The following is an 18,490-nucleotide window of genomic DNA, read 5'->3' as shown; positions in this document are numbered from 1 at the left end:
TTAATAACGTTTATTATTATTATATTATTCGTAATACTTAATACGAAACCCTGGTGTTATCGAAAACGGTTCTGGAAATACGGTCTCGTTCGGCTGAATTGCGTGAAGTATTTCGGTAACGCACCAAGATAAGGCATAACGTCCGATATCGTTTCCTTTGACCTACTTCTTTAGACAAACGAATTCTTTGTTGTTTCATATTTTTATAGAAAGAAAAATGTTTCATTTTGACAGTTAATAAACGCTTTTATCGATGTTGTTGTAACGAACAAGTCTGATATGTGGCTAAACTATATTTATCTAAGATCCTGAATCAAGCAAATCTTTATATACTAATAACAGTCATAGTCGTTCGTTACTAGATCACAGTCACAGAGATCTTTGTCGAACTAATTTGTCCATGATAGGTCCAACTGGATGCTAATGCCTAACGCCGGTAAGAAAGCATAGTTTATTTAATTTTAACGTTAAATTTAGTGGCTTAAATGCCATATTTTTTACAAATGCAATTGTTAATCTATGATAAGAGTTAACTTAATGGATGATTGTGAAAACAAATTGAATAGGGTATCTTTTGATAAAACTATATTTTATTATCACTCGCATTTAAACCTTTCTTTACAAATAATTGACGAAAATTTTTTTATAAGTCTCAGACCTCAACTAATTGCACTCGCTTCACAATCTCTTACAATATTATTACTTTTAACACGATTAGCTTTCAGCAACACAGCTTTTAAGCACCAAAAATTTTTAATACAAATTCTATTACATTTTTTTATTCTATTTTGTATACCCTTAAACAATGTATACATGACATCAACTTTTTACGAATTTAATGCTTGCACAACTTTGTCAACACACGACAAAATGCAGTACTAAATATTTAAATATCCCATTTCTATATTGTCGTGAAATTTTTTTTTATAAAGCCAAACTAAATACTAATCCTACAATTGCAAAGAAAACAATCCTTTAAATTATACTTCAACATGTCCATCAAAATCGTTGGACAGAGTACATCCAAAGTCTCTAACAAAATTGATTCGTACAGGTAAAGTAGATGAGAAAGCCACGCAGCTACATGCAATAGCGTCGCTGAAAGTGCTTCTGGAGGCGACCAGGCCGACGGCGGGTGGTGCTGGGGCGATGGCGGCGAAGAACGCAGCAGCAACCGCTCAAGCGAAAGAAACCCCGCTGGACTTGCCCAATGGAGGCCTTGCGGATGTACAGTTAGATGTTATAGAAGAGGTAACGTTTATTTTTTTGTTATCTGTTTCTATGCGTACACACCGACATGTCTAAGACCCAAAAAGTCGACGGCGTGTGTCAGGCACAGGAGGCTGATCCTACTTGCCTATTTGGATTGAAAAATGATCATGAAACAGATTCAGAAATCTGAGGCCCAGAGCTAAAGAGGTTGTAGCGCCACTGATTTTTTTTTCTTTTTTTGTATGTTTAACTGTGTGTGTATGAGTGTATACTTAGTAGTAACAGGGTATTTAGTAAGTATACGTCGCAAAAGTAGTATACCTAGTTAATTATAATTTAGTCAAATGTGTGAATTATAAATAGATTTATGAGTCTACTAAAACACACTTTTTAATTAATAATTATTTATTTAAAAATATTTGATTGATATTACGATTGGCCATGGCCGAGTTAATCGTCAATTACTAAGTTGATATCGAAAATATCTCCAAGGTATTTTAATTAAATCAAAGTTCTAAAGTTTCTTTGACTTTAATGAAATAAGAAACAACTAACGAACATTGTTTTATAAAAAAAGCGAGCTTTCTTTGCTACAATTGCTTTTATTATTAATAGAGAATTTGATAACACAAACTTATTTAATAACAAATTGTCGATTCAATGGTAAAATATGATATGCAACTACTATTATTTAGTAAATAATTTTATTATTCTCATAAACAATTCAACTTTCGACCGTTATAAGAAAATTTAACTCGATTCTGTAGTTACAAATACACAAATTAGAAATATTTATAAAGATATAAATAACTAGCGACCCGCTACGGCTTCGCACGGGTGCAATGCTGATACTAAATACACTACAGAAAAACTGTGCGGCCGGCCGGTACCGCCGCAAACGCTACGTCCCGCAATTTTTAAATCTGTAATATCTTCGAAAATATTCACTTAAATCATACGGTGTAAAGGGCCATATAGATCTATATTAAATGAACAATGTATTCAAGGTATTTAATTGGTTAAGGATGCATGCTGTATTGGTAAAAATCGCTTCGAAAATTAGCCATTATTCGTCGTAAAAAGTAAATGACAAAAAAAGTTATTGTGGGTTATCCATAAGAGATAGACATATACCATCACTTTTCTGTAGACCTTTTCAATGTGTACAATACTTAGTACATTATTTTGATAAAACTCGTAGGGTTCAGCCTGCGTTTGCAATGTAAGCGGAAAAAATGTAATTATTTACGACATCACATTAGAAACCTCAAAAATAACAGTACTTCTCCACTATTTAATGGATGTTATTATACATATAAATCTTCCTCTTGAATCACTCTATCTATCAAAAAAAACCGCATCATAATCCGTTGTGTAGTTTCAAAGATTTAAGCATACAAAGGGACATAGGGACAGAGAAAGCGACTTTGTTTTATACTATGTAGTGAAGCACAAATCAATTAAAATATTTTATACAGCACTAAAAGAGTTAAACAGATTCATATTAGAGAATATTACACACAAAGCGTCTTTAAGAATGTAGTGAACAAAATTAAAATGTTTCGCTTCACACACTATACAACTAAGCATCCTACAAACGATCTCTTGGCCTGGATTCATATTTGACTTGCTTCTAATGTCTCTCGAGGTTCTACGATATATATATGTCACCGTAAAATTGTAAACACCGTTAGATTGTAATCTATCTCGCGAGATTATAAACTGTCGAAAGATTGTGAACCTCAACGAACTGCTTACAATTTAACGTATTATTATTCGGTAGTTATATGAAATTGTTGGAAAGTAAAATTAATCTGTAATTGACCAAAGAAGTTTGAATGATAACTAAGTTAGTGCAGTACAATCTACCGAATAATAATACGTTAAATTGTAAGCAGTAAGCTAAGGTTGACAATCTTTCGACAGTTTATAATCTAACGGTGTTTACAATTTTACGTTAACATATACATGAAATATCTCTGTATGCGACATTTGTACACTTCAGGCATTCACTCCCGGATTCTTCATCCATTAATTTTCTCGAGTTTTATTTTTATGTAAGTGAATTTTTACCTTACGTTTTAGTAACAATACTCGTTTAGTAATACACCATTAAAAGGTGGAATACAAAAAAACAGAGGTGTATGGCCTTTTAAGTCTGGGCCTCAGATTTCTGTATCTGTTTCGTGATATATTTTTTTATGATGATCAATCTTCTGTGTCTGACACACGCTGTCGACTTTATGGGTCTTAAACATGCCGGTTTCCTTACAATGTTCTCCTTTACCGTACAAGCGACTGTATAATGCGCACAAAGATTAGAAATCCATTAGTGCACAGCTGGGGTTTGAACCTACGACCTCAGGTAGCACAGTTGTGAGCGGTGATGTTAATTATTTCGACTATGTGTTTGCGTGTTGTTCCCAGGAGAATGTAAGTGCGTGCTCCTATTTCACCATGCCTCCTGCTGATAGAGGACAACTCTTTGTTTTTAATTTATTTTATTATTAATTATTACATAAGATGTCATGCGGAACATGGTATAATGCTTGCAGCTCCTTACAAACGTTGTGTAAAACAAAAAACTTGGCGATTAAAAACAGTGGCGGATAGTTTATTGCCTGTTCTTCTCTTCCGTTCTTCGCCCTTGATTTGAGAACTGGCAGTAAATGTAAAATTAGAAGCATTTAATGTATATTTATTTTTTGACGTTCATAAGTGTACATTGTTTTACCTACATGAATAAATGATTTTTGACTTTGATTTTGACTTTGTAAACATCAATAATTTTGTATATAATTATTAAATTTGAAAAAACTAACATCGTACACACATAGGTCCCATATAAATTATCAAAGCATTTTATTCCCACATAATATTTGGATTATCTAACCTTCCAAGCACGGCCATCATTTACAAGATCTTAAGATAAAGTTTCCAAGACATAGAACTTGTAATTAGCAAATAAATTTTAAGTTGTTGCTCAGTTATCTCTGCAGTTAAAGCGCTTGGCAAGACTAGTACAAGGTCACTCTGAATGTATGACACAGTTTATCACATATTTTGCATACATCTGCGTTAATTTTCCGCTAAAGTTTATTCAATATTAAATTATAGCGCTTTTGCAAATGCTACTGAAATATCATAAGCTTATTCAGGTTATGAAGTAATTCCTAATTCAAAATTTCAAAAAGATGATGTTTTTGAAAAAGTTATGAATATAACTTGGCAGTATATCCCATATTTATATAGCTTAATATACACTAGTATTATAAAGATAAAAATCTGTTCGCATTGAAAACTACTGGACTGATTTGAAAAATTCTTTCAGCATTAGAATCCCACGTTATCCCTGATGAACTAAGGCTATAGAATATTATGACTAAAGATACGAGTTCTGTATGAAAATACGATAGTGTACCGTGTGAAAAAGACCGAAAAAAATTCCTACGCTGCTTCCTAGCATACGCTTCGGAAAGTATTGACAAGACATCAAAATCTACAAAAAATTTTGCATGTAAAAGTATATTTACCGAGAAAAGGTTTAGGCTATAGAACATCGTGCTACGACTGAATTAATTCGAGTGGAACATAGAGCACAGCTAGTATAACTATAAAGCTGAGAGCACAGGAACAGGAAATAACCCAAAAGACTTACAGTGATTGTGAGGAATCGCTTAATTGCTTGTAAGATATAATCTTCGCCTCCATATCTCAAGCTTTCTATTATAATTAGAACTGAACTTTTAGAACTCGTGTGTTTGAATATCTTAAAAATCACTATGACCTTAATTAGGAGAGAGCATGGAAAATCAGTCAAGCGGAAAGGCATGTGTCAAGAAATTGACATCGACTGACTCGAATGATTCATTAGGAAGGCGAAAATCTTCTACTTCTACCATATCTCTTGTGTATTATTACGTACTAATTTTGTAGACAAATTCGCTAACAACATTTTTAGTAATAAATAATCTTGTTTTTAAAAACATACTGATCATAAGAATCTGCTATTGACAGACAAGATGGATAGCTTTCAATTAATTCGGTTAATTCGTGAAAAAAGATTTAAATACTGTTTTTATAACCAGTATTTTTTCAAAAAGTGGGAGTTTAAGTATAAATTCATCCGGAATCAGGGTAGTTTCCGCTCTAAGGGTTAAATTAAAAGGTTTTGTTGTAAGTTTTTTAAATTATTCTTTGTGTTACAGATAGGAGACTTAGAAGATGACACGACACCGCTAGACATGTCGTGGCCGTCGGGTTTCCGGAAACGACTGACGTATTTGTTGGTCGCACCAATTGTCTTCCCATTATGGATCACCCTCCCGGACACAAGGACGCCGAGAGGTAAATATATCAATCCTATCCAAGTATGTTATTCAGGGTCAGATTATTCTCAACCCTGAATTTAAAGGCTTAACTTAATTGTCTATTAGATTCTGTCTATGGTCAGAGACTAACTTTAAGAATCTAAAAGAGCCTAACCACCAAACAACCTATCAATGAAATGAAATGAAACCTATCAACCTAAATAAAAGTTGTTGCTGCTTGATATAATAAAAAAAATCAAACATTTTTTTTCGTGATGCAATGTGTTGCACATGATGTAATGTGTCTTGTCGAGAGCATGTTGGACTCGCTAATGTGCATACGTAAGGCAAAACACGGTAACAGCGTAGCCTTGTCCGCATCTCGCCACGCGATCAGTTGTTGAAGTCACGTCACAGAAAAGGGAGAAATGCTTGCTCTTATAACCAAATACAAATATAACCTACATTCGTAATTATTCTTAATTTAAAATAGTTTAATATACTCAGATTATCTGTAGAAACTTTCATCAGCCTATGGTGTAATTACGTAACATCACTTGTAACTAAGGTAAATTATGTCATAGCAACCCAATAGAGATAAAATCGTTTAAGCCATTATGTTGAACATAACTGCAGTAATAAGTGTTAACTATTCTATCCACACATTATATCGATGCCATTAATAACCATTTGCTCCAGATTGATCGTAATGCTTTATAGCTAACTAAACAGATTGTCAATTGTTATATCATGATAATGTTGCCACAGCCTATAAATACACGCGTCAGAGTTAAGTAATCGTTTATCAGCCATAACATACTTGAGAAGTTACCAATGACTTTTTAACGACGCAAATTTTGGTATCTACAGTCCTTGAGTTATGTCTTTTATTTAATTACAATAATTTATTGTTGTAACATGTGAAGGGGAGCATAATAGTTGCAGGTAATAAACATTAAAAAAAAAACCTTGGTGATTTCAAAGAGTGACGGAGTCTTTAATGCCAGTTTTCGCATTCTACGCCCTTGATTTGGCAGTAAATGTTAGACGCATAACTTAACGCAAACTAACTAGTGAATAAATTATATTTCGATTTTTTAAAAAGTCATTTTTCAACTATATCATGTACACTCAGTCCGGTAGTTTTCAGCACGAACCATATAAATAAACGATTTCAAGGCGTATAATTATCAATGTTTGGTCGTAATCCGCTTACTATTTAACCTTATATACTCTGTCTCTGTTAAGAGCTGTGGCGATGTGCGGTGATTATTTATGATCAAGTCAAAAAGCCATATAAAAACAAATGACAAACGCAGAACACGTTCCCAGGAATTAAGATACATCTCGCAAACACATAAGCCATATCAAACTGTCGCAATGTATTCCATAACGGTGTTATAGCCGGGATTCGATCGGAGTCTAATGCAATTAGCATTGGAGCATTCAGAGGCGATTAGGCACTGACAAGCTTCCATTACGCGCTACGAATTGGATTTAGCCTCCAATTGCTGTGTTTACAGCCTGCAACCTCTGACGATATTTTGCTATCTTTTACCACGTGTTATAGTAATGACTGATCAATTTATTTTATGCAGTTTGCGTGGCACATGTGGTATATGTATAGGTCCCTGTAAAACTATTACTAGTATTAATCGTAATATCGAGTATTAATAATAACTATAGTAATAATAGTAACTATACATTGATAAGGCAACACTACTTTAAGCACACGTTATTGATTTAATTTTATTATTTTAAATAATAACTATTAAAGTTTCGCGTGTGTCTAAATAGGCTTTGGGACGGTAATTTGGTTCATTTATTGGAAATAGATGTTTATTTTTCGTGTTAGGAAGACGACTATGGTTGACTTGAAAAAAAAAACTAGGGCGCCTCCACTTCTTTTTTGGGTTACAATGACAATGTATGTTCTATACAACGCTATTGTGTCTATGACACCGTCGATAACTCATATGATTAGATGAGCTCCTGCCCTTTTCTATAAAAATATTACACAAATACGTAAATTATTATCAGCATTTCAAAAAACGGTTTTAGCGGCTTAAATTGCGGTTCTTTATCGTTTTAACTATTTATAATTTTATAATGAGCACCCCAACTAATAAATTCAATTATTAACGTTACTGTTCAGCGTGTATTGTATTATGGGTGATACTCTCTCCAATACCGTATGGGGCCCTCTGAAAGTCAGCGTTGCTAGTGACAGTCCTTTTTGGTGGTTTTGTTTTTCTTTTTTGGCGTTAGCATCAATTATTAAACAATTGTTCTATCTTTCTTGCTATCCTCCAATGAAACGCGATGAATATTGTTTATTTCTACTACTGACTGTTTACCCTCTATTAAATTAATAAAACGTTTTTCTTTTCAGGGAAGACGCTATTCCCTATAACATTTATAGGGTCGATAGTGTGGATAGCATTTTTCTCCTACCTCATGGTGTGGTGGGCGAACATTGCGGGGGCGACGGCCCATGTGCCTCCCGAGGTGATGGGGCTCACGCTCCTCGCTGCGGGGACTTCTGTGCCTGACCTGATCACTTCGGTGATAGTCGCCAGGAAGGGCTTCGGGGATATGGCTGTGTCGAGCTCAGTTGGAAGCAATATCTTCGATGTCACTGTGGGGTGAGTATACAAGCTATTTAAGTAAAATATTGAAGGATAATCTAATATATAAAATTCTCGTGTCGCGGTGTTTGTAGTTAAACTCCTCCGAAACGGCTTGACCGATTCTCATGAAATTTTGTATGCATATTGGGTATGTCTGAGAATCGGACAACATCTATTTTTCATCCCGCTAAATGTTAAGGGTAGTCCACCCCTAAGTTTAACTTTTTAGATACTTTTTTTTATGATACAGCATTAAAAATACATACAACCCCTAATTTTCACCCCTCTACGATCAACCCCTATTTTTTATTATAAATGATATGTCTAGCTACTACCTAACTAGCTGTGCTGGCAAAATGAAGTTTGCCAGGACAGCTAGTTTCCTATAATAAAATAAAGACAAATAAAAAAATCGGGAAAATTTTCCTCTGGCGTCACGTTGATATAAATTAACGACGGCAATACATTCTATAACTAATTGAATTGTGTATCCGTTTACGACTAAGAGGTTAATCTTTGGTTTTTATACAGCTTTAGCGTATTAACGCAAGCGTTTTGAGCATTAGCTCGAATCAATGTCAAATGTGTGTTTAAACTATCCAGAAACAAACTCATACAAAATTCTCATCAGTACACGTTTTACACTTGCTTAAAAATATCGATTCTTACACTACTTCTGATGCCACTTTATTGCCACGTTGACTGTTAGCAACTTGATGTGCCGGGTATCTTGCGCTAGTCTAGAAAGTTCCTCGGTGGATGTGATGCCGGTCCACTCACTCCCGTACGTTCCGCAACCCTGACTTCTTCCTTCAACCAGCCCGTCTCTTGACTTGAATTTTTCCCATCTTACACTTAAATACCTAACTAATAAAGTTAATTAAGTGTAACATCCACATTAATACAAAGGCTAAAATTATAAAATAAAAATATGTTTATTATGGAACATAAGATACATGTATCACTTATTCCACGTCATTAAATTTGAATTTGTAGGCATCCCTACTCATCGGCAAAGAAGACAGAGGGTGTAGGCCGAGAGAAAAAGCCGGCGTAAAAAACTCTCGGTACTCTTACTATACCAACCCCTTAGCTGGTAAATATATTTTGAACATACCGAGAATTACCAGCATCTCTTCATCAAATCATTCTAATTTTTATTTTAGAATGAAGGCAGTACACACTTAAGTTAAGATTCAGCGATAAAGGTTAGGACAGACGCTAAAGAGTGACTTTTATTAGATTTTTTTATAAAGCAGGATTAGACTTCAGGTCTTCAAATAGAGTGTTGCCCATACAATCCTACAGAAACTACTCGTAGTCTAAGACGGGCTGATAAACGCCGCGATTCTAGAAAATATGCAATAATAAAATTCATATTTAGGTAATTACCTCGATAGCTAATTAAACCATCAAATTCAAAAGCTTTTTGTTAAATAAGTTATAAATTACAATCTATAGAAAAGCTTCAAAAGCTAATAGAAGCTGTTTTTCCCTGTCAACCTTCGGACATCATTGTAGCAATATCCGATTTAGTGGGGATTAATTTCAACTTTGTAAAACTTGTACAATATACTTAAATGTTTATAGATAAGTAATTTTGTACACAACCCCTCTTCAAATTATCAATGAGAAATCGACTTTAAGTCATGCACAGAAGGTTCTGATTCTTTTGGACACCGCCAAAGTTTAAATGTAGGAATCAAGTCCTTATACCAACTGGTTAAGGTCCACGTTGTGCTTGCAATATCGATCGGAAGTCTACAGACGATGTACAGACAAAAATAAAAGTGCATCCGCAAGGGATTGTCTGGAGAGTATTTTTTTATTCCGCTTGGATTCTAACGTTAAATATCTTTTAACGTATTTTTTTAATCCATAGAGATTTATGAGGCAGAAAAGACTAAGAGTTTTGAATGCAAAAGTTTTGAGAGAATGCTACTTTTAAGATTGCAATTGAGGTCACTGTAAAACCTAAATCTTCGAATGAAAATGTTTCGTGATGCAAAAAATAGAATGTAATTAAATAGTCAGTCGTTATTACTATTACAACGTTTTTGATAATATTGTAATAAATTTGTAATACACCCAAACAACGTTGTCAGTTTCTGAATAATATAGACTTTTCATACATTTTGTTTAATTTACTACGCGTATAATATTCCAAGTCTATGTGGGCTTCTGTTATGCTAAAATATACCCATGGAGCACGGCCGAAGTGATACAAATTCATTGCTAATATAATTATATATTTTTTCATATCACGTGTTTAGAGTACATGAGATTTATGGAAATACGCTTTCTGCCTTATCTGCAATTAACAATAACAATTATTCTTAACAAGCATACCGGCCAAGCGTTGCTGTGGATAGTTTTTGTTATATTACAAAGTAATAAACTATTCAAGGGAAACGGTAGGAGAACACTATACCTTATTGGTAGTTGTGCCATTAAATTGTAGATTATGTGAAACGTTAGTACTTAGCAACACAGCGCCATCTGTTAGAATTTTGACTGTCAAATAATAAACAAATATTTTACAATAAAATAATATTGCGGGTATAAATTGAGATGTAAGCTAGCGTATCTTTTAAGTTAGATCAAACTGCACACGGTGTACAAATTTGATTGAAATCGGTTCTGCCCTGCGATTCTGTAACTCACTTCACGAACTCACACAGCGGTTTTCGCATCGGCGGTCTCTCTCAAATCAGTCGTGAAGCAGTCATTTTATGATTTGGCATTCTGATAAACAATAAAGTACAAGCTCCCACCTTTTCAGAATGCCAAATCATAAAATGACTGCTTCACGACTGATTTGAGAGCGACCGCCGATGCGAAAACCGCTGTGTGAGTTCGTGAAGTGAGTTACAGAATCGCAGGGCTGTTGTTTAGGAGTCCATAATGTGACGCGTAATTTATATATATTAAGATTGTGCCTGTGTCATCAATAAGCCATCTTTAAGCTTTTAACAATAAGCAGTTTTTAACAATAAGACTGGCTTGGGGTTTATAGTTAACTATTCAAGGGAAACGGTTAGATAACTATAAACCCCAAGCCATCAATCACAATTTGATGAAATGCATAAAATAAATTTTATAGCGTTGCGGAAAGTGGTAGAATTCCATCTGAATTGTATGTTTTATTCCCGTCACAGCGGTTCGGTTCCTGACTTTAATCTTAACGGTATACGGTCTGTTTTGGGTATATTATATTTGAAACACGTGTGAGGATTTATGTGGCAGTTTATCTAGGAACAGCAGGTCTGCGGTAATGGTCATAATGTATTGCCGTGGTTAAACGTATTTTGTTGTGAATAAAGTGTAATGAACACAGTTATATGTCCTTGTATTCAATTAATAACGTCCGGGTTCCATATAAAACTGTGCATTCGTAATTGCTTGTTTTTTATACATGTGTAATATAACTAAAACTAGTAGTCAACGGGAATTGGGTATTACGAAACAACAAGTGTATCGGGTAGCTAGGAAACCTAACCTTTAAAATATAGTTAAAAATTCTCAAAATCTGCATTTTTTTATAGAATTTACATGAGTCATAGATAATGGTTTTTTTATGTAGTAATAGTTATAGAGAGTAACAGGCTGAATATATTCTCGTTGCTTAGCGTTTATTTCGCTGATAATTTTTCATAGACAATGTAGGATTTGAAAAAAATCCACTTTTTATTACATTTGGATACTACATTGACTAAATATTACGGCAACATTAAAAAAACAAATTTCATGTGTTTTAAATTTCAAATTAGTCAGTCCGTAAAGTGACGGATTTGATAGAAACGTGTGATTTTTCTAGAAAACTGTGTAATTTGATGTTATTATTTTTATTTTGTGTCAAAACAAACCCTTTTGTTTGCTTTTATGCCAATTTTCATAATAACAGAATATGAATTAAAATAGTTTTGACAAAAACTAACATGATTATATTAAAGTAAAGTATAGTAAAAAACCATTTAATCATATAGGTAACATAATTTACACTTATGACTCGTCAGTAAAGAAATACATATTAATGCTTCTAATTTTACATTTACTGCCAGTTCTCTTATCCAGGGCGTAGAACGGGAGAGAAGAACTGGCAATAAACTCTCCGCCACTCTTTTTAAGCGCCATTTTTTTTACACGACGTTTGTAAGCTGCAGCCATGTCACCATGTTCCACATGACATATCAAGGATAGTAGTTTTATTAGTTTAGGAAAAATGTCAAAATAAGTTTTTACGCTTTCGTAAATATAAAGTCCTCTAAAATCTTACACTAAGTCACGTGCCATAACTGGCATTTGTGGCTCTAATGTACCAGACACTTGCCCTTTGACGTAAAAACCTTAACATGAAACAAAGAACCTTGAACCGTCACTCTTGATCATGTCCCCTTGACATTTGCACACTCAGCGCTTTCCGCCGCTCTTTGGCTGCTCACGGAGATTAGAAAACTCTTCTCTAGCCAATTTCAAGTCTACTTATATAAGAAAATTCAATTTTGACACGAATTCGTTTCTTTCATTAAGTGATAGATAAGTTAAAGTGTCGACTTATACCGCTGACTTGGTCTACTTAGAATTCGGATAGAATGACTTTAATTCATTGTATTTTATAGGCTTTTATAATGGGCCAAAAGAACTATATGTAACTATGCAATCTTACATGAAAAGTCCATATATTTATAAGGTCGGCAACGCACTTGCGAGCCTGCTAGCAATGTGAGTGTCCATGGGCGGTATCAATTAACGTCAGATGAGCCTCCGTCCCGTTTGCTTCCTACTACATTAATAAAAAAAAGTATACTTATGTACGCGCGTAAGAAGTTATACTTCTTTGGCATTAATAAAAATAGTTTTTGATTGCATGCAAATAATTAATTACAATTAAATAATCAAAGACTGGAAAAGGAGTCATTATAGTCAATAGTATAATGAAAACACGTGTTTTATATGTAGAAACTCAAAGCATTTGGATAAATATTATAAATATAAATACACAGTGAACAGAGGCGGCGTGCGTGGCAACATGCGCCACTAACTTCATTCTGTTAATTGTGTGTCACGGTGCGCGCGCATCGTAAAATTTCACTCTTATAAATTTTTCATAACGCGCCTAAAGAAGTATAACTTCAAAAATTATTGGAATGGAATTCGCGTCATAGACCAGTGCCGATAATTTTTGAAACCAAAAAAAATTACAGTAGGATGAAACCCATTAGAAAAGCAGGGGAATATGATCAAAATGAAAGGAAAAATAAATTACGGTCGATCTGAGGTCGGGAAGGGGTAGGGGGGGGAGGTTTAAGGGTAAAAAACGGTTTATCTCGATTTCCGGCAAAACTAAAAGTCCTATCGAAGAAAGTTAAGTGGGAAAGTTGTAGGTAATAAAAAGATCTAAAACTTTTGTATTCACACATTTTTCACATAACCTCAAAATTGGTGTGAAAAATTCAAATACCAAGTTTTTGGTTTTTTATTTTTATCTTTTACAAAAATTTATTTTTTTAAACGAAATTTGGTGAAAACTTACCTTATTATGTCCCAAATATACTGTAATTTATTTGATTAAAAATATTTATTTTTTCACCTTATTTTGAATTAATATCGAAAAAACACCCTAATTTTCAATCGAAAATTCTGACGTCAAAATTTCAGCTTTTTTCAAAAAGTTGGTGTGCTTTCAGTTCGTTGATATCTCTACTTTCCTATGGTAAAAAAATATATATATATATTACCATAGTAAATCTTCTCAGAAAATGCAAAACATCGTATGCAGTAACGCCCAGACCCGTCATACCCTTCCCTACTTCTCTATGAAATACGAAAATTTTAGCTCATCTAAAGGCTAAAAATTTTTTTAAGGTCACTCAGGTATATATAAGTTATCTTAAAATAGTAATAAATAGGCATCTAATTATAATTTAAAGAAGATTCATAGAAAAGTAGGGAAGGGTATGACGGGTCTGGGCGTTACTGCATACGATGTTTTGCATTTTCTGAGAAGATTTACTATGGTAATATATATATATTTTTTTACCATAGGAAAGTAGAGATTTCAACGAACTGAAAGCACACCAACTTTTTGAAAAAAGCTGAAATTTTGACGTCAGAATTTTCGATTGAAAATTAGGGTGTTTTTTCGATATTAATTCAAAATAAAGTGAAAAAATAAATATTTTTAATCAAATAAATTACAGTATATTTGGGACATAATAAGGTAAGTTTTCACCAAATTTCGTTTAAAAAAATAAATTTTTGTAAAAGATAAAAATAAAAAACCAAAAACTTGGTTTTTTGAATTTTTCACACCAATTTTGAGGTTATTTGAAAAATGTGTGAATACAAAAGTTTTAGATCTTTTTATTACCTACAACTTTGCCATTTAACTTTCTTCGATAGGACTTTTAGTTTTGCCGGAAATCGAGATAAACCGTTTTTTACCCTTAAACCTCCCCCCCTACCCCTTCCCGACCTCAAATCGACCGTAATTTATTTTTCCTTTCATTTTGATCATATTCCCCTGCTTTTCTAATGGGTTTCATCCTACTGTAATTTTTTTCACTTTTTATTTATTTTGAAGGCTATCTGCACTGGTCTATCACTAAGGCATGGGTTTCAAGCACCACTTATAAATATTATTATTAATAATTAATAATATAAGTGTAGTGGGAATAAAGTAACATTATCATAGTTCACGACCACTGACGAATAATAACTGACTTGAGCATAAGACAGTGAAAGACATTTTAGTTTACCAATTGTTTAATATAACATTGTGGCATAATATAACACAGCATCCCTTTTACAGAGATAAAAAGCATTAAAAAGAAATATGAGCAAATTTTAAAATGGAAAAGACAATTATAATATTCTCCGCTTATTTTTATATAACCTTTGGCTCGGTTCCAAAGCCTCTATAGAACCTACTGTTCTTGCCACTAGGGTTGCCATTGATAGAAATGGTTCTGGCCTAAATAAATAACGACTTACGTAGGCACAAGCATTGCACTTTCCACAGTAGATTATGTATTATGAAACGTAATGATTTCACTAATTTTAAGTGCGTGCGAGGGTACGTTAAAACAAAATAGCTAGATAGAATAGCATTTTAGAAGAGTTTTAGTTAAAAGAATATGTTAATGTACATCTTGTCCGTAAACAGGCTGTTATGTATAACCCGACCAATCTAGTAAAATGTTTAACTCGTTCTTTAGATTTCATTAAAGGTTTTGACAACCCTACAGTGTCAGGGCTTTGTTGCTTTGTCAAAGTATGTCTTAACTTAACGTGAAAATGGCATTTGATTTTATTTATAAAGTAAGTTAATAACTATTTTCATGGTTTCCATAATAGATCGTTTCTCAAGCATTTTTATTGACCACGAAAAAGCTAAAAAGTTAAGTAAAAAAGTCTTGCGACCGCGTCACTGTAAAATTATAATTTAGTTTTATAACACTACACTATCATTATTCATTCTTTTAATAAATGAATCTTTTGTACCTATACGTAGTTTCTATTTATTATTTTTCAACAGACTGCGACCCCCTTTTAAAACAAACTTGACCGCCAAGGGTCGCAACCCCCGCTTGAGAATCGATGCCATAATATAACTATTTCCATATCTCAGTCATACAAGCGAGGCTAGTTTTATCATATCTATATATATAAAAATGAAACCCGTTTTCCGTTGTCACGACATAACATGAAAACGGCTTGACCGATTTGTCTGATTTTTTTAAATAATATACCTTGAAGTACGAGGATGGTTCTTACGGAGAAAAATTAAAAAAAAATGAGTGAAAAGGTCTAAAAACCACACTTTTCTACATTCCCATACAAAATATTCGTAATAATACTTAAAAGTCAATTTGAACTTTAATACCATAGCATAAAGTTCAAGTGTTAGTGGAGGGGTTCCGGGAAGGTAAATTTTTATTTTTTGACATAATGTATTTGTTGTCTTATCAATTTTCTTTTTTTATCTTACTAGCTAGACTGGTGTCCCGAATAGCAGAATAAGTATTTTAAACAAATAAAGAATCGACTGTTAGGCGGAACGATGTTCGCCAGGCCAGCTAGTGTTTTATGATTTTAATAATAACTTTACTTTAAACGTGCCCTAATTCCATTGCGTTGATTTTTTAGAAGACGTAACGCCCAGAAACTTAATGTTTTATGTTTCTTAGCTGAACATTCTAAGAGGCAACGAGAGATTTAACCATGACCGATATATCACCCAAGGTATCGTAGAACAAAACTTCTGTTAGTTTGCTACGAACATAATTTTTGACTTTCTCAAATGCAAGCGAATTTATTACATTATTCAATATATTGCTGATCACTGTCTAATTTCTGCGTAAATGTATTATTTCAATGTTAACTTTTAATATACGAGTTAGAATACTGAATTGAATTTGCTTATTTTATCTCTAAGCAGTTAATCTCTATTGGAAAGCAATTTAGATGTATGGTTCCCACAATTCCCACAGACCACATTACCTAAGGCAGTGAAAAGCACTAAGCTTAAATTATAATTGCGGTTCTATATGTATTTGACGCATCTGCAAGCTTATTTATAATAATTATACCATTATTCTGTCAACACTGATATCTTTTGTCATTGGGCAATGATTTTAATAAAACAAAATTACGTAGACTACCGATAACAAACAAAAAAACTTTCGCGTGATCTCTCTTATTAATAATTTAAATAGTACAATTTATTTCATGCATTTATTAAAGATACATAATTAACTAAACAAAAATCGTTTATTTTTTCATAAAACAATTGAAAGCAGAAGTTTTATAATTCACACGCTAACCTATATAAAGGAATCAATACGTCCCTAAAAGCTCCTTTTGTTGGACATAAATCAAGGAAAGTGGGGCAGAGAAATGTCTAATGGCCGCCAATTGTGACTTATATTTCACCTACATTTACGTTAAAGTACAATAAATAGGATGTAGTGATTTATAATATAACAAATACTTATATAATTTAGTCATAATTACTCTGTAATGTCAAACCACTTTATGAGTAAGACTCAGATCTAAGAACTGAAATACAGCCTTGCGATTCTGTAACTCACTTTTAGAACTCACACAGCGGTTTTCGCATCGGCGGTCGCTCTCAAGTCAGTCGTGAAGCAGTCATTTTATGACTTGGCATTCTGATACACAATAAACTACAAGCTCCCACCTTATCAGAATGCCAAATCATAAAATGACTGCTTCACGACTGACTTGAGAGCGACCGCCGATGCGAAAACCGCTGTGTGAGTTACAGAATCGCAAGGCAGGAGTCGTTATGTCGACTGAATCTTAGTATATGAAGCCTTAGATATCTGTATCATTGATTATTTTTCTTGGCAAGGGCTGGTGCCCTCTGTGCGTAACTCACGTCATTAATTTACGTGACATGCCTCACGATGTCTTCACGGTACAAGCATTTGTTAGTTGGGCGTAGAGAAAATCCATTGAGGTACAGCCAGTGTTAGAACGTACGACTTTGTGGTTAAAAGTTACTAATTGCTATCACGTTCACAAAACGTTGAAGTTTAGAACGGAATATGTTCTAAAACACACTAATTTTCATTCAAAAGTACTTTTCCTAGGAGACACGGTGCTTGAACAATTATTCATTTGTTCACGTCAATAATATTGATCTAACACATATAATAATTTAAGAACTTATACAATTTAAAACGCAATCATCTCTGATATAATAATAGAAGATAAATAAAAGAAACAAAATATTTTTAAATATGATTTTTTACGTTTATGAATACAGAGTAAGTAACTATACTTGTGTTTTACCACAGACAATTTTAAAAAAAGCACTACATATCATAAGCAGAATATTATACATTTGATACATGTATTGCCTTACATCATTTTACCTTTGTTTTTACTCGTTCCATTTTTAAATCGAATTTATTTAAGGAATTTATATTTTTAAAACTATAAGCTTTATTATAAGTACATAAGTTTAACCCGATGGTATTTTGTCCTTTACGAAACTTACTACGAGTAGATGTAATTGCCAAAGCTCAGCCTTTCTTTAGCCTGTTTTCGAATGTTACACGAAAGTTCAAAGTTAAGTAACATGGCGTGACCTTAGCGATAGTCGTAAATGATCCCCACACAGCCTTTTGATATTCATCTACGCAATTTAGGAACCTTGGCCCAAATGTGGGGTCAAGAAAATGCCAGAGGAAATAGTATGCGTGCCCTGGGCCGCTTTTCCTAATTTTAAACAAATATAACAATTAATCATTTTTCTTTTGTAGTTAGTTAACTGAGTTTTATTATTGGTTTATAGTAAAATATAGAAAG

General features: G+C 33.4%; 1 protein-coding gene across 4 annotated transcripts in view; it reads left to right on the top strand.

The window, feature by feature from the left end:
• The window catches only part of LOC125057023 (sodium/potassium/calcium exchanger Nckx30C), a 69,223-nt gene that overhangs the window by 43,901 nt on the left and 6,832 nt on the right, over window positions 1-18,490 (top strand). For all 4 annotated transcript variants that reach the window (XM_047660440.1, XM_047660439.1, XM_047660438.1 and 1 more), the window contains 3 exons: window positions 1,055-1,251; window positions 5,421-5,559; window positions 7,915-8,167. In XM_047660440.1, the coding sequence (XP_047516396.1) occupies window positions 1,055-1,251; window positions 5,421-5,559; window positions 7,915-8,167 (589 nt within the window). The remainder of the gene's footprint in view (window positions 1-1,054; window positions 1,252-5,420; window positions 5,560-7,914; window positions 8,168-18,490) is intronic.

The sequence above is a fragment of the Pieris napi genome, chromosome 16, assembly GCF_905475465.1.
Source record: "Pieris napi chromosome 16, ilPieNapi1.2, whole genome shotgun sequence".
Classification (NCBI taxonomy): Eukaryota; Metazoa; Arthropoda; class Insecta; order Lepidoptera; family Pieridae; genus Pieris; species Pieris napi.
Note: the sequence above shows the minus strand (reverse complement) of the source record. Positions and strands in the feature narration are given on the sequence as shown.